At 38.7% G+C, this 17,962-nt stretch overlaps 1 protein-coding gene across 9 annotated transcripts in view; it reads left to right on the top strand.

Moving 5' to 3' along the window:
• The window catches only part of ABLIM3 (actin binding LIM protein family member 3), a 163,193-nt gene extending 156,322 nt beyond the window's left edge, over positions 1-6,871 (top strand). For all 9 annotated transcript variants that reach the window (XM_031953687.1, XM_023506410.2, XM_031953690.1 and 6 more), the window contains 4 exons: positions 890-950; positions 1,737-1,744; positions 2,574-2,654; positions 4,345-6,871. In XM_031953687.1, the coding sequence (XP_031809547.1) occupies positions 890-950; positions 1,737-1,744; positions 2,574-2,654; positions 4,345-4,458 (264 nt within the window). In that variant the 3' untranslated portion in view covers positions 4,459-6,871. The remainder of the gene's footprint in view (positions 1-889; positions 951-1,736; positions 1,745-2,573; positions 2,655-4,344) is intronic.
• The last annotated feature ends 11,091 nt before the right edge of the window (positions 6,872-17,962 follow it).

Below are 17,962 nucleotides of genomic sequence, written 5' to 3'. Positions count from 1 at the left end.
TAAAATAGATAACCACTGAGAAAATAGTATGGCATGGCAGAGATATAAGAATTAGAGTTTAGGTTGCATGGAAACATATCATCCAGAGCAAGGGATGGGAGAACGCTGATGTTTGATGCCTTGGTTAGACCATCAGGTACACAGTGTCCAGTTCTAGGTATTACATTTGGGGAAGGACAGTAACAAGTTAGAATCCATACATGGAATGGCAAGGATGAGAAACCTAACGTGAAGCCATCGATTCTGGCTGGAGGATTGGTGGAATGAATCTGTTGGAACTGGGTCCTGTCAACAGTCCTTCATCATGATTTCCCTAGCCCTTAAGAATGTACTATTCATGCCATATGAGGACTGGTACAGGAACTAGGGATATTTATTTTGGAGAAGAAAAGACATGGGGGAGGGAATATGATAGCTATCTTTAAATATCTGAAACTCTGTTATGTGGAAAATGGATTAGACATGTACTGCTTAGCTCTAGGGAACAAAATTGGGAGCAACAGGTGGGAATTACCGAGAGCCAGATATAGGATTGTTGTCACCAAAGACTCCCTAATGAGCTGTTCCAAAGTGTAATGGGCTCCTTCAGGAGGCAGTGGATACCCTACCCCTGGAGGTCTTCAAGGGAAAACTAGGCCATCCCTTGTCAGGGGACAGAATAGGACCTCAGGCACAGTTTAGATTGAGTGACTTCTAAGGTCCTTTTCAGTCAACATGGGGCTCAGCTGTGAGACTATGATTGGTAAGACATTGTGCAGATAAACCTCCCAAAATTGGGTTGAAAGTTTCACAGTGTGTGTGTGTGTGAGATGAGGAAGGTATAGGATACTGCAAGAAGAAGTAGGTCACTATCACATGAAGCCAAACTTATAGTTTCTCTTCTTTGCAGACACCCAGCGCAGACCTCTTTCACTATGACAGCATGAACGCAGTCAACTGGGGAATGCGAGGTGAGCCAGAAAGAGCTAGATTCTGATAGGGAAGATCCCTTCATCACTAGTTCATTGAACTCCATCACTGCTTCCATTGAACACCATCACTACTTCCATTGAATAGTCTGAGAGATGGCTTGTGCCCATGGGCCTGTCCCATCCAGCTATCCAGATGGCCTTCACTTCAAATTGAGAAGATCTGCATTTGAAAATTACCTGATACATGTACTAGCTGTGTGACTCTGGGCAGACCACTTAGCCTCTATGTGTTAGTCTCCTCATTTGTAAAATGAGAAAATTGGAGCTAATGAATATAAAGTCAAATCTGTAATCCACATGAGCCCAAAATCCTAAACACAAAAGAGTTTTACTGATGTTGGAAAAAGACAAGCCTGCAAATAAAACTGTGACTACTACCTGGAGACAAACATGGCATAGTGCATTCCGATTTGGCAGACACCTGCCAATGTCTCCTTCATAAACACCAGGTCCAAATGTGCACCCTTCCTTCTGAGCCAGAAGCCCAGTGGGATTGAATTAAGGGCCAAGAGTACTACTCAGTCTCTTCCCCATGCTTCTATAAGGTGTGTCCCTGTGGAACGATGTACCTCACACTGAGGGTTACTTCTCAAATGCCTCTCAGGAATGGGGAAGGAAGGGTGAGGGATGGAAAGTTTTGAAAAAAAGTTGATCCAGCCTTCCCAGTACATAACATACCAGAGGTGGGGAGAGATGAGGCATTAAGGTGAGAATGAATTGGATACTGGACACTGAGCTGTTTGTTTCTTTCTTTTCTCTCTGCAGAATACAAGGTAAGAACTATCCCATGTGACCAGACCTATCTCTGACCCAAAGGACAGCTGTGCTAGCAATTCTTCATAGTGATATGGATTCTGAATTCCTTCCAAAGATGACCTTCCTTTTCAACTCTATCCCTCAACCCCAGAATTCACCATGTATTCCTTGGATTCTGCTTTTGGAAATTAAATGGAAGAGACAACATGATGTAGTCAAAAGAGAAACAGCTCTAGGATCAGGAGGACCGGTTCTATAGCCTGATCTTGTCACTCCTCAGCTGTGTGATCACTGCCAAGCAACCACCTCTCTGAGAACCTCAGAGACACTAATACTTCAAGGATCCCTAGAGAACCACAGGATATTAAATCATAAGATCATTAATTTAGAGTTAGAAAGAATCTTATCTAGTTCTCTCCCTTCATTTGCAGAAGGGGAAACTGAGGCACAGAGACAAAGTAATTTATCCAAGGTTATATAAATAATAAATGCCAGAGATAGAAGCTGAGCCCAGAATTTAAACTCTGACTCCAGGGTCAATCCTCTGAATTTAGAGTTCAGAGACTATAAACTTGAATAGCCACCATTCAGATCCATGAGTAGCCTGGTTCTAGGACCAGTCTAAGGGCTTATAGGACTACAAAATTATGGCAGTTCCCCCAAGGTTTCCTAAGCCATCCTTGTTCCATCTGTATTCCTTCTGCAGAGAGGTAAGCCACTGACTCAGACCCTGCTTACTTAGCCAGCCCTGGAAGCTGGAGATTCCTTTCCCAGCTTATGGGTCCTCCCTTGCAACAGTGTTTGTCTAACCCTTCTTGATAAACCCTCTCCTTGCTTGCTCCTCAGATCTATCCGTATGAACTGCTCCTGGTGACCACTAGGGGGAGAAACCGACTACCCAAAGATGTGGACAGGACACGTTTAGAAGTGAGTAGAGAGATGATTCAATCTTATTTCCAAGTCAATTCCAAAAACAGTCAATTAGCAACCTCTAAGAACTGTGCTGTGTTGGAGAAAACAAGGAGTATAAGATTTCAAGGAGTTTGTAGTATAGTGGGAGGAAAAAATACTGCAATAGAAAGTGGGAGACCTGGGTTTTAAAGTCCAGCCCTGCTTGTCAGTACCCCTAGCTCCCAATTTGCACCTTTATAATTTGGAAATAATACTTGTACTACCTACAAAATGGTGCTTTGTAAGGAAAGTGTTTTCTAAATCTTAAAGGGCATCATAAATGTTAGCCATTACCTAGTTTCCCCATAACAAACCTATATGGTGCGTAGTATATTAACATACTTATTTTACATAGCAAATGAGATAATGCTTAGAGAAATGAATTGTTTTCATTTGTATATATTCAATTCATTTTCATATACCTTTATTGTGTCTACTCTATATCATGGTCAGCACTAGGGCTACAAAAGATCTTATAGTCTAAAAGGAGAAAAATAATTCCATAATAATTAAAAATTCCAAAATAATTAAAATTCCATAAAATTTGGAAATAATTCCAAAATAATTAAAAATTCCATAATAAATACAATTCCATAAAATAAAAATTCCATAAATATTAAAAAATAATAATAAAAAAATTTTTAAAAATTCCAAAATAACTAAAAGAGAAGGGGTGGATTGGAGGGAGATAGAAGAGAAGGGTTTCAAGCAGTGAGGTGAAGGAAGAGAATGGTGGGCAGAGGGAAGTAAGGATGCTCAGTCCAATGAAGGGCAACTGTGGTGGATAATAAAAAGGTAAAGACCACAGTATCTAGAAAGAAATATTGAATTTAGAGCCAGAAACCCAAGTTCAAATCCTAATTCTACTACTTTGCTAACTTTGTAATGATGAATAAGTTACTTTCCTTCTCTAGGTCCCTGTTTGCTATGTATAAAATGCAAAAGTTTGAAATAGATGATCTCTGAGATCTTTACAAGCAGTTTTATTCAATATTTTATGATCCCTTTCAATTTGACATCTTATAGTCATTTCTAAGATTCTCTATTGGTATTATGCTCAATGTACAAGGTCCTTAACATCTCTAACATTTTATATTTTATATTCTTTGAGACCTTCTGGCACTTTCATTTTTTATCTTCTGTTTTAAAGGCATTTCCAAAACTGAAATTCTATTATAAGTTCCTTTCCAGGACCAATATTCTATGTTCTAAGGTCTATTTTGGCTTTAAGATTCCATGGCCTGTACTCTCCTCTAAATATCGATGTTCTATTTTCTAAGATTCCTTCCAAATCTAACATTCTAACTAAGATCTGAAGGCCTTTCCAGCTCTGATATTCTATGACCTTTTGATTCTGTTCTAAAGAGAAAAGCCAGGCAAAGAAAGACCAGCTAAAATGAAAACTTCCCAAGATCACAGAATTTGGAGCCGGAAAGAATTTGGATCTCAGACATCATTGAATGCAAACCTCTGATTTTACAAATGAAAGTATTTAACCACAGGAGAAGGTCATACTGATAATAACAACTAGGGTTTAGATTTAGTTATTCTGACATCAAATGCAATGCTCTTTTAAGGGACTGCATACCCCTGGTTCTTCATCCATTCCCCAAGTTTCCTTCCCCCACTCATGCTGTTCTCCCTTTCTCTGTCCTTCCACTTCCAGCGTCACCTGTCCCAAGAAGAGTTCTACCAGATTTTTGGCATGACCATCACTGAATTTGATCGACTGGCCCTCTGGAAGAGGAATGAACTGAAGAAACAAGCTCGGCTTTTCTGAGATCACAAATCTAGAAAGAGACATTTATATAAAGATATATGTATAAATCTCTATATTGAAGCTCAGTATAACCCACTCTCATACAAAAGGAGATACTGCCTGCGGAGATATTTGCTTTTCTGGACTGTCAGGCAATTTCTAAGTTATTATTCAAAAATTTTTAACTTAATTTCCTCTTTTCTAAGTGCAATGAGATCCGGGGAGGGATTTTCAGGGAGCTCTAGCCCTTTTACTAGGGTCTTTTTTATACAGAAACATCCAGTTTATGGTAACTTGGGCTCCTCCAACCCCCATCGGAGTCCCAATCTCTCTACCGAGAGAGGCTATGGGAATCTCTCCTCTTTTTGATCCCCTGTTTCTTTCCCAAGCTTCTACTATGAACCTCACATGGTGAAGTGGAAAGAGCACTGGATTTCTAGTCAGAGGTCCTAGATTCAAATCCTGTCACCTTGGGTAAACCATTTAACTCTTCTGGGCCTCAATTTTCTCTTCCACAGAATGAGGGGGCTGGACTAGATTATATCTAAGGTGCCTTCTAGCTGTGGTTCAGACCCCTGATTGGAGACTCCCACGGAGTGATCCACAGGGCTCTCCAGCATCATTGAACCCCTCTGGGAACTGACTGAATAGAGATAAGACTTTTTCACTGTTTAGTTTGTAATTAGGAAATTTTGGAAGAAAAGGGGAGGTGACCTAAATAGGCTTTATAGAATGAGTCCCCCATCACTAGAAATCTTCTAGTGGAGTGGAGAAGTAGAGGGGATTCCTGCTCAGGTACAGGTTGAACCAAATAACTATGGGGTCCCACTCAGCTCTGATACTCGATTATTCTCTAAGGTAGAACTACTTAACAACTAGAGCTGTCCAACAATGGAATAAATTGCCTCATGAGTTAGAGAGTTTCCCATCAGTGGATGTATTCAAGCAGAGACTGGATGAACATCTTCCAGAAAGAGTGGAGACAGGATTTCTGCACTGGGTAAGAGGGGGGAACTAGATGAATGCTCAGCTCCCTTCCAGATCTAAGATTCTAGGATTCTCTTTCTCTAGTCCGATAGTTTTATTCTATCCCTTTGCACATCAACCAGTTACATCAGTGAATAGTGATGCTCTAGAAGGAATGACTTCACCTTGTTTCCCCTCCCCTCCAGAATTATTCCCTCAGTCATGATCTTTCTTTTACCCAGAAACCACAGTAAGGAGTAATTTCTCTCTTGCTCCAGACTGCCTGATCCTTTCCCATCTGTAGGGTACCCCAATCCCCTAAACTTTTATGAATTCTTAACTATATTCAATGTGCCTAGTGTCTCAAACACACAACAGGGATGGTGTTCTCATCATTCCCTTCCTTGATTCTAAGAAAGTCTGTGTCATTCCAAGGAAGATTTATAGCCTGACACCTGCTCCTCTTGAGTAAGCACTATCCTTTCTTGGACCCTCTGGCTCCATTTCTTAAATCTGGGTGTGGTTTACCAGGATGACCCTGAAAAAAAGCAGCTGTTGAGTAGAATATTAACTTATATTCCTGGGACTCCCCATGCTTCTTGCTTTCTCCTTTAACTGGCTTCTCTGTCCTTTGGAGCAGATGTCTCTCACTCTCATACCTGCCTTCTTTCTTGAGAGAGTGATAGCCTAAGGAGCCAGGGATGTAGTGTGGCTTATATTCCTGAAAGCCCCTTGCCTTTACTTTCTCCCTTAACTGCCCTGCCATGGTGGATGACTCCTCCAAGGCAACCCAGAGGAAATAAAGCAAATTCATAAGTTACACAGGACTAACAAAAGATGAGATTAAGCCTTCAGTGTGGTTTCTATAGGTGAAATGATGAAAGTTCTTCTGTTTGATAAGAGTTTGTCAGAGCCTGTGTTAACTAGGAGGAGGCTGTCTTGTGAAGGGAAACCTAAAGACTGACATTCAATGCTAACATTTAAAATTCTAACTTGTATTATATCTTCACTCCCTATTGGGACCTTCTTGGCTTGCATGGTCCAGGCCAAAAGCTAACCTTGGGAATTGAGATCTTATATCACTGATCTCTGATAATTTAGAAAGATTTGAAAAAAAAATTGATTATTGTTGTTGGCTTTTTCCCTCTCCATAAAACACATACTTTCAACTAAGTCCGATGCCCTCCTGTATTTTTTTCTGGTCTGGGTGGAATTAGATTCAACATGGAAAATACAGAGCAGACTTCTTATAGTCAAAGAACTTAGGCCTTCACTGGGCAAATATCCCTTCCCATTTATGCTCCTCAGAGCACAGCTGATAAGTCTGTAGGAGGCAGTATAGGTTGGTGTGGGCTTCCCAATGATATGAGCCAATTGGACATTCACCTACTTTCTACCCACTAGTTCTTACTTAAATCTGGGCATAATACACTTAGGGCATGAATGCTATCTTCATCCCAATTCATGGTCTGGCTTTTGAAAAAATAAACCTTCAATTTGGAATCAGGAGATCTGGAGCCTTTTTCTATCTGGCATAGTCTGGATGATCTTGAACAAGTGACTTTCCCATCTCTGAGTCCATTTCTCAACTGTACAATGAAAAGAACTGAATTTGATGTTCTTTGCATTTTCTTCCATTTCTGATATTCGGTGTTCTCTGGCCCCTTCCAGCTCTGATGATCTATGAAATGGATGCATTTATGGAGGTAATGACAGTGAAGATTTTTGTGGCATTTTAGGATCTGTAAAGCACTTTACATACATTAATCTCATTTGAGCTATACTGGCATTATTATGCCCATTTTACAGAATAGGAAACTGTGGTTCAGAAAGGTTAAGTGACTTGCTAGGCCAAAGGCACAATTTGAACCTAAGTCCTTCTGACTGGATATTACTGCAGTATGTTCTCAATCTTTTGAGCCATGTTGCCTGTTTAGTCTAGCCCATTATTTAATTTTTTATTGGAACAGTTGCTCAAAAATTCAAAGATTGATTATCCTTAAGTGAAGTCGGGATATTTAAGAGGGGAAATGATTTATCTACTGCTCCTCCTAAACTACCATGTTCCAAAGAAGGATCTGGAAAGGGAAGAGAGACCTACAAAATTCACTTCCAATTCATCCCTGAAAGGAGTCAGTCAACTCATTTTTGGAGACAACTGTCTTTTTTCCTTCCACCTTCCATGGAGGTAGTCATCTGAATATTAGAATGATATAATCAAAAGAAAATTGGGACTTAAAGCTGGAGGACGGACTCTGGCACTTATTGGCTCATCTATAAGAAATAAATAATAATATTCCAGGGGATTTAGAGGGGGAGGAATTATATTTTTCTGATTCCCAATGAATAACTTTCTTTCATCAATCCCAATTTAGGGGAAAATAAGCAATCTGGCATTATGGAAAAATAACTTTTTATGAAGGTCATTCATAAAGGTCAACCATAAGATTCAGAGCTAGAAGCACAACCCTTTTGTTTATACAGATAAGGAAACTGAGTCTCAGAGATAATTAAGTAATCTGTCCAGGATTTTATAGGTAGTAACCAGCAATCAGAGATTCTAAGTACTAAGTATCCAGTCACATAGCCACTGTGTAGCTTCAGTCACCCTCTTTTACTAGGAGATGGGGATCCTGTTTTTATAAGTTGAATTGTTGGCAGAATTTAAGGGACTTTGGGAAACAGGAGTCAATAGCAGGGAAGTGATTAGTCAGCAGTTGAAAATGGTGAATAAACAGTTCAAACTAGGTAGGGGGGAGAGAAGGGAAAGGAAATGGAAAGTAGGTATTTTTCCAGAGGAACAAATTCAATTCAGTATCCATTCACTGAACTCTTACTAAATGTAAAGCACTATACTCAGTGCTAGAAAACCGAAATGGAATCTGGCAAAAGAGACAGTAGCTGCAAAGTATAAGTGTCTACTATGTATCAATCACCAATGCTCAGAACAAAAATAAATCTGCCTCTGCTCATGAGAAGTTTCCATTTAAAAATAAAGTACAAAGGGGCAGCTAGGTGGTAAAGTAGAGTCAGGAGGATCTGAGTTCAATTTTGACCTCAGAAACTTGACACTTCCTAGCTTTCTGACTTTGGGTAAGTCTAAGTGACTTACACTGATTACCTTAAATAATAAAAATAATAAAATACAGGATATATACAATAATATTGGCTAGAGAAAGATATCAGAAAAATTCTTATTGAAAAACTGAGTAAGTAGAAAGATGATTGTAAGAAACTGAAGTATTAGAAAGAATAAAGGAGTTGGGAAGGAGAAATAGTAAAATTCATTTGCAACATGTTAAACATAGGAAGTCATGGAGGTGGAATTTCCAGCAGACAATTGGTGAAGCCACAATAAAAATCAAGAAAGAGCAAGAGAAAGCTCAAGAGAGTGAGAGGGGTGAGGGGACAGTGGGAGACAGACAAAGACAAAGACAGACAGAGATAGATATGAAGGCTCATGTCAATCTGTAGACATCTGTATTGTGATGACAATTAAATTCATAGTACCTAATGAGTTGATGTGATCACCAAAGGAAAAAAAAAAAAAAAGAAGGGCCCAGAATAGAACCCTGAAGTAAATCCATGTTTGGAACATATATAATGATTCTACTAAGGAGACAGAGAAAGTGATCAGACAAGTGGAAGAGGAACCAGGAGAGAAAACCCAAAGAGGGAGAATAATATCTTGGAGAAGCAGATAGCCACCAGAATTAATAACTGAAGTTTGATTTAGGATGAGGACTAAGAATGGGTAACTGGATTTAAAACTAAGAGATCATTGTTAACCTTGGAAGGAGATGTTTAACTTGAAGGTGGAGCAGAAAGACAAATTATAAGAGTCTGAGAATAAGTGGGAGGTGAGAAAGTAGAGCGAATGGATGTAGATAACTTTCTAAGAATTTGGTTATGAAAAAGGGGAAGCTATCAGGTAAATAGCTTGAGGGGATTCCAGGGTGAAGAAAGCTTATTTTAAAGAAAGAGACCAACTGGGAATATTTATAGGAGCTAATAAATTGAGGAAGATTTAATTTTAAATGTAATAGGAGTAGGGTCAGCTAGAACTGATCAAAGACACAAACTCTATGAGGAGGTTGGAAGGGATAAGATTAAGGATCCAAGTAGAGGGGTAGGCCTTATCAAGATGGACCACTTTTTCCTCAGGCTAGAACAGAGGAGAGAGACAGACAAACAAAGAGAGAGAGAGAAGACAGAGAGGGAGGGAAAGAAAGGAGAAGGGAATCATTTGAAATATGGAATTTTAGATGAAACCTTTATTTCACTAATTAGGTATGAGATAAGGTCCTCTGTGAGGAAGTACTGGGTCAGGAAATAATGGTAGGTGATTCGAGGAAGAAGAGAAGGCTTGGAGCAAAAGTTTACCTAGATAACAGCAATTTTATAGTAGTCAGTCAGCATGGTTGTACGTTTTCCTCCTTCAGGAGCATTCAGATTGAAACAGTGAAGTAAAATAATTAGCATCACTCAGGTCTTCCATTCAAAGCCAGAGATACAAAGGATTCAAGGATAAAGGATCCTTGAATCCTCTCTCCCTCTTCCACAGAATATATGAATATAGTAATTGTATCTCCTAAACTCTAATTAATTATGATCCTATGATAAGCATAAAGGGCAGGTAGGTAGTACAATGGATTGAGCACCAAGCCTGGAGACTTGAATTCAAATCTGGTCGCAGATACTACATAGCTGTATGATCCTAGGCAAGTCACTTAATCCTGTTTGCCTCAGTTTCTTCATCTGTAAAATGAGCTGGCATAGAAATGGCAAATCCCTCCAATATCTTTGGCAAGAAATTGCCAAATGGGATTAATGAAGAGTTGGACATGATAAAAATGACTTAATAATGATAAAGATAACAAAACTATCACATCCCCTATTGTTACCTGTTGTGTGATCCTGAACAAGTCATTTAACCTCTACCTTCCATCTGTAAAATGGTAGTATTAGCACTTACTTCCCAGGATTATAGTGAGAATTAAATGAGATGGTAATTGTAAAATGTTTAGCACAATACCTGACACATAGTAAGCATTATATAAATGTTAGCAACTATTATTAATGTGGCATTAGCTTTCTTTGCATCTTTTGGCCAAGCAGGGCTTTGCAGGAAAGAATGCTAGAAGGTCATTTATCAATTCCATTGCTGAAGTTAAAGGGATTTCACAGAAAAATTGGACAAGCCAGTCAGTGTGAGAAGCATAGATCTTCTTATCTGTCATTGTCTAGGGATGGCTACGTAATATAAATTCGGATACCAAAGGGAGCATTAATGCAATACCGCTCCCCCAAACTAGGGTGGCAACTGATGATACATTAGGGCAAAAACTGACATATTTGAAGTGAAACTGGGAAGGGATAAAAAACAGAAATATACCCACAGAGTACAATGGTCCTCAAGCTACAATGTCAGGAGGAATCAGAGATGTGTAGTCCCAAGAGAAGATGATCCTTAGCTTTTTTTGAAACTTAATCCATCACACCATGCTTTAGGGCAACTCAGGTATTTTATAGGAAAAGGAAGAATCCTACTTAAGTGAGTCAGATTGGCCTGAGATCACAGGCAAGGAGATGTTAATCACCCCCAGAATTGAACATTTCTAGCTCAGGTTTTAAGGTTTTAAGCAAAGAAAATATCAAACATAGAGAGTTCTAGAAAAGGAATAGGATGGGAGGGAGGGTTATAGTACCACTCAGGAAGAGATAGTGTGGTTAAGACAGAAATGGCTTGTTGGATAGAGAAAACAGAAGGTTTTTTGTGGTGGTTGTTGTTTTTCTGAATTGCAAAAGTCACCAATCAGAGATGTAAAAAGAAAAGCTAAATTACTAAATGCATCTTCTAATGCAATCTAATGAGATGGCTAGGTAGCATAGGGATGGAGCTCTGGGCCTGCCATCAGGAAGACCTGAACTTCAGTAGCCCCGAGTTCAGAACACCAATTACTCTCTTCAGATATGTCAGATGGGCTAGCGTACACACAGACTCTGATTGAGGAGGAGCTAGGAACCATTTTGGGACTCTGAGCAGAATTCTAAAGAAGGCAGTGGAAAGCTTTCCTCTCTTTTTCAGTCATAGTAGATGCCCCTCAGAGATCTGCTTTTCTGTGACCTCAGTCAAGCAGAGCGAGTGTGTGTGTCACTTCCCTAGAGAGCAGGGACAGAGGCAACATTGTGTTGAGCAAAACAAGGGAGGCTTTCATCCAGCTGCCAACATCAGGCTGGCACCGTGGCAAAATGCTCCGGGGCATGAGTTCTGAGAGGAATATAGGAGGCAGGAGGAGGCAGGGCCACTGGCCAATGGAGAGCACCCTACTGGGCCGGCCCTGGTCCCAAAGGAAAGTGTGGGCTGGACATGAAGCTGAGAAGTCCAAAGGGATCTTTAACTAAGGTCCTTATGACAAAAACTACTTTCCCTTGTTTGGGAGAGAAGAAAGAATTCTAACTTCAGAGTTAACCAAGTAGACTTCAGTGGAATCTCAGCTCAATAAATAAGCATTTTTAAAGCTTCTATGTGTTAGGCACCAGGGTGAGCCCTGGGCATATAAAAAAGGCAACAGGCAGTCCCTGCCCTCAAGGACCTTACAATCTAATGGGGAGAGAACATGCAAACAGATAATATACAAAGCAAGTTCTTTACAGGATGAATAGGAAATAATGAACAGAAGGAAGGCACGGAGAGGAGTTGGAAAACATTTTCTGTAAAAGATGGGATTTTAGTTGGGACTTTTTTTTAGAATGTAGGGACATGTTTGTAGGAAATAAGCTAATAGACAAGAAAGATGATAAATAAGTGATAAAGTGAGGATGATAGAGAGAATAAACTGTTAGATGGGATGGGATGGGATGAGATGAGATGAGTTGAAATGAGATGAGATGAGATGAGATGAGACCACTTGAGCAGGTAGATGAATTAGCCATAGTTAAGACACTTTATCATTCAAGATGGGGAGGGCAAGGAGGGGTGAAGAAGGAGTTAATGGTAGAAGATTTCTGAGTAATATAAGGAAGGGGGAAAGAAAGAGTTCACAGAAAATGACCTCAATATTTTCTGTAAAATATTAGACAAGGTACTTAGCTGAGGGGAAAAGGTAATCAAGGAGATTTGAAGAAAGAGGAAAAGGTTTGGAAGAACCTCTGTGGAGTATAGGACCGTAAGTTTATGAGTCAGGTGTAGAAGGATTGCTGAGCAGCAGTGAAGGCCCAGTAAAAGTTGTATAACATCAATTCAAATGCTTTACTACCTGAAGGATCTTGAAGAAGCTCTTTCCCTCTTTTTGATATATACATCCATATATAAAGTGGGGACAATACTCCTTATACTCCAAAACTCTCTGAATTTTAAAAGAAGCACTTTGTTGTTTCTATTTTTAATAAGTTTTTTTTAATGTGTTTTGTTTATTTAAATCATCACTTACCTCCAGAACTCCCCCCTATAGTTCACCAAATGACATCCCACATAACAAATATTTTTAAGGAAAAAAAAAGAGAAACAAAAGGAAAAGGAAAAAATAACATAATTGATCTATATATAGAAAAAGATTGAAAATATTTGGGAATCTCCAACCTCTGTAAAGGGATATAATCAAAATATACTCATATCTCTTCTTTCTAGCCATGCTTATTTTTTGTTATTTTGCAATATTCACTTTTGATTTTTTTTGGTCAATTACTCTTCCATCCACATTGTTTTAGTCCTTGTGTATATTATTTTCTTGGCTCTGCTTATTTCACTTTACATCAGTTCATGTAGATCTTTCCAAGCTACTCTACATTTATTGTATTCTTCATTTTTCATAGCACAGTTATATCCTGTTAAATTCATGTAGCGAACCACATTTTGTTTAGCCATCTCATGATCAGAGAGCATCTATTCTGATTCTAATTCTTTGCTATCTCAAAAAGTGCTGCTATAAATATTTTGGTGTATGTGAGGACTTTTTTTGTTCGTTTGTTTGTTTTTCTATATTATATATATTTTTTTTACCAAAACTCTCCTTGAGATAATGGAATCTGTGAGTTGCAAAAGAAAGCACTTTGTTCACTAGAAAAGCTCCAAAGAAATGGAAGTTATCACTATCACCATCACTATCACCATCTTTTATTTGTGCACTTTACCAGGTATCTCTTTTACCTCATTTGCTCCACATAATAAATGTTAAGTAAGCTAGGACAGGGTGATTATCCCACATTTTACAGGGAAACTGAGGTCAAAAAGAAGTGATTATTCCCCCCCCCCGCCAAAGGACCCATAATTAATGAATAGAAGAGTTGGGGATAGTTATTAAATTGTATAATCCCAGAATTTTGGAACTAGAAAAGCTTTCCAGAAGACATCTGGACCAGTGCCTCTCTGAGCTGGAATCTATACTACATTATCTCCAATCAAGAATTACCCAGGCTATACATGAAAACCTCCCTTGTGATGGGAGATCTCACTACCTTGTGAGGCAGTCCTTTCTGCTTTTGGACAGCTCTGAATTTTAGGTTTTTACTTACATAAGCAGAAATCAACTTCAAGGAACATTAGAAAAGAAGGATCCTTGGAGATCATGTCTTCACAACTTTATATTTTTAATAGAGGAAAAAAACTGGGGTTCAGAGAAGGAAGTTGACTTGCTTAAGGCCACTTAAGTGAATCAGAGATAGAACTAGGACTATAACTCAGATTCCTTGATTCTTTCTCATTTCATCACAAGGTCTCACATTATAAGAAGAGAACAACTCTTAGATGATCTTTCTCATGAAAATCTCATGATTTTCACACTTCTGAACACAAGAAGACAGCCTTGGAGTTGGCAAAACCTTGTTCTTGTCCCCATTTTGTCAGACTTATAGAGGTGATTCAGGATCAAGTATGGGTTCAATTCAATTGAAAAAATACTAATTAAGTTCCTACTCCTACAGAGAGGTAGGGCAGTGGATTGAGTTTTGGACCTGGAGACAGGAGAACCTAAATTCAAATCAGGCCTAAAACACTAACCTTGTGACCTTGGACAAGTCCCTTAATCTCTGCCTTAATTTCCTCATCAGTAAAATGGGGATGATTAATATCACCTACCTCCCAAGGCTGTAAGAAACAACTGAGATAATTATAAAGTGTCTAACACCGTGTTTGGCACATAGTAAGCCTTGGTTAGTAATATTATTACGAAGTTTAAGGCACTGTTCTAGGCATGAGATATATGGGGAAGGAAAGAGGAAAGAAAAGAAGGAAGGAAAGGAAGGAAGGAAGGAAGGAAAGGAAGGAAGGAAGGAAGGAAAGAAGGAAGGAAGGAAAGGAAGGAAGGAAGGAAAGGAAGGAAGGAAGGAAAGGAAGGAAGGAAGGAAGAGAGGGAGGAAGGAAGGAAGGAAGGAAGGGAGGGAGGGAGGGAGGGAGGAAGGAAAGAAGGAGAAATGCTGCCTTCAAGAAGTTTTTAGATTATAATGGCATAACAGTCCCCTTTTAACTCTGAGATCCTAAGATTTATGAGTTTATCTAACCCCAACTCTGCCAAAATTACTACCTGTATTATAAACAAAGTCATTTCTTTCTAACCTCAGTTCCTCCAACTATAAAATTTAGGCATTATAATTCCTGCCGTGGCCATTATTGTAGCACTGATATTTACTAACATTTGACACAAACCTCCTTTGTCTATTCCCAAAGATGAGTGTGGTTTTGGGGAGTGATTGAAGATGTTGGCATAAGTTTTTATTAGAAATCTATGTTGTCCATTTGAGCATACCTAATAGATTAGCCTCACAGGATATCATTTATTCATTCAATAAACATGTACACAATGTTTGGAATTCATAGTTTAGTGGGAAACGATAAGATATAAACATCAATAATTCCTCCATGAAACCCTTCCTAATTCCCCAATGTCACATAGCACTTTGTTTTATAACTTTCTAATATACTTATCAAATAATATTGTATATTATAGTTATTTCTGTATGTGTTTTATCCCTGTATTGCTAGTGAACTCTTTGGGGGTAAGAACCCTGTATTTTCTATATTTTGTATGTCCCCCAACACTCTGCACATGGTAAGGACTTAATAAATGTTTGTTTATCATTGATTGCCTGACATCTAAAATATTAAATAACTCCATAGAAGCACAAAGTATTATGGAGAGTAAAAGGAAGGTGATTTCATTAATTTAAAAAAAAATTAACAATTAAAACAGGAGAAATAGGTTGACCCCTGATCATCTTGTCACTTTTGAAAATGTGGACTTCCTCCTCCCCATGGAAGATATCCAAAAAGAAGCAAGGAGGTATCATTACAAACCAAGTCAAGAAAGAAGAGGTGACTGGTGAAGTGGTAATAAAGGGACTCTTTGAAAAAAGTGACCTTAGAGATCTTATGTGGCAAGTATAAAAACATCACCACTGAATTCCTGAGGTCCCTCCATGACCTAGCTTTGCTTCTAGTATACTGATGGCTATGCCAACTGAGCACCATCTCCACTAGATGGACCTGGTAATGGGCTTGCATATGGGATCCAGGATAAGCTAATTTTGAAGAGATCCATTATTAAATTGTTCACAGGGTAATGGAATTTTTGGCTTTTAATCTACAAAAAACTTTTGAAAGAGCATCTATGGCAGGGATTTTAAAATTCTGGGGATGTTATGGACTCCTTGGGCAGTCTGATAAAGCCTGAGGTTGGGATAATGTTTTTAAGTGCATAAAATATATAGGATTAGAGTGAAACAATTATTTTGAAATATGGCAAGTTAGTTCACCACAGTCTGTCCAGGGAAACCTAGTGAAGCCTAAACTTTGATTTGCTAAATTATAGAGGAGTACAATCTGCAACAGTATGGAGAGCGCCCCCACTAAAGACCCCCTTATGGAAAAAATGTCCAGGTCTAGACTCTCATTTTATATGGAGAAGAAGAAATAGGGCAGGAATGCAAGACAAGAGGGTCTTTGTTTAGTAGGATTTAACTCAGAAGGGAAGACTAACCTGGAGACAAATCAAGGGCATGAGGAGTTGGAAGAGGGGATTCAACCAGAATCTTCAGTTTACACAGGAAAATCTGGGGTTTCAGTATGGCCTGAGACAGAAGAGAATTTACCAATGGTCCAAAAGAGAAATTATTCCTGAGTCTTTATGCTCCTAGAATCACTTGACCCATCCCTTCTCCTGACTGTTGAGGGTGACAGCTAAGGTTTAATTTCCTCTGCTAGAGAAGCATACTAATCTTGTTACATTGGGTCCAGGAAAACTGGTATCCCACTCAACGCTATTGCCTATACAATTATGGTCTACATACCAGGGCAGACTTAAGCAGCTCATTTCCTGGAGTAATAGCCAAGTCATAGATGGCGGGAATTTATGTGAAAATAGAGTCTTATTCAGGCTTGTTTGGAATTCATAGATAGAAATAATTAAGGTTACAACGTTGCACAAGAGATGGAAATCTGTAGCATAGAAGACTCTCCTCCAAAGTCAGAAAAGAGAAGTGGTTCCAGTAGGATAAGGTAGTGTGTCTAGAGTAGAGAGAGTCTATCTCAAAAAAAAAAAAATAAGCCCGATAGAGATGATAAAAGAGGAAAATGATAAATATTGGAAGGGCTGTGGGAAAATAGGCACACTGGTGTACTGTAGGTGGAGCTGTGAATCAGTCTGGCTATTTCCAAGATTGGAACTGTGCTCAAAAACTTACTAAATTGTGCTTGCCCTTTGATTCAGCTATACCACTTTTAGGACTATTCTCCCCTTCCTACTCAAATCAAAAAAAGTAGAAAAAGGATCTATATATACAAAAAATCTTTATTGCAGATCTTTTAGTAGTAAACAAAAATGGGAAATTAAGGGACCATCTTCCCATTGGAGAATAGTTAAATTATGGTATATGAATATAATAGAATATTATATTCTTAAGAAATTATGAAATGGACAATTTTTAAGGAAAATGAAAATGACTGGTGCAGAAAGAAGTAAGCAGAAGAAGAAAAGCAATTTACACAGTGACAACAGTCGAGAAAAAACAACTTTGGAAACTCTAGAACCCTAATCTCTGTAAAAATAAACCATGAGTCCAAAGAATGAAGTTGAAACACTTCGCTCTCTTCAACCAGAAAGGTGATGAACATAAAATGCAGAGAGAGACATACATTTTCGGCATTAGCCATGTGGGAGTTTGCTTTGATGGACTATGCATGGTTTACGTGGGTTTGTTTTCTTTAATTATTGATCAATTTAGTGGCAGGGTAATGGGAAGGATAGGTTATAAATACACATAAAAAATAAATACTTAAAGAATAAAGTACACCTGAAAAATCAAAAATATTTTAGGACTATCACAATATGGAACCATCTCCAGTTCCCTCATTATTTTAGTGGCCTTTAGTGCTTTTGCTTGTTAGTATCCTTCCTAAAATTTGGTGCCCAGAATTAAACCTAATACATCAGAGAGGGCCTGACCAGAGAACAGTGGGACTACCATCTCCTTCTTTTTCCTTTTCAATATTAAGATCATATTAGTTTTGGGGGCAGTTGTCACAAAGCTTACCCATTCTAAGTCCGTGATCTACTAAACCTCTAGA

The sequence above is a fragment of the Sarcophilus harrisii genome, chromosome 2 (assembly GCF_902635505.1).
Source record: "Sarcophilus harrisii chromosome 2, mSarHar1.11, whole genome shotgun sequence".
Lineage (NCBI taxonomy): Eukaryota > Metazoa > Chordata > Mammalia > Dasyuromorphia > Dasyuridae > Sarcophilus > Sarcophilus harrisii.
This window is presented reverse-complemented; position numbering and strand designations above follow the sequence as displayed.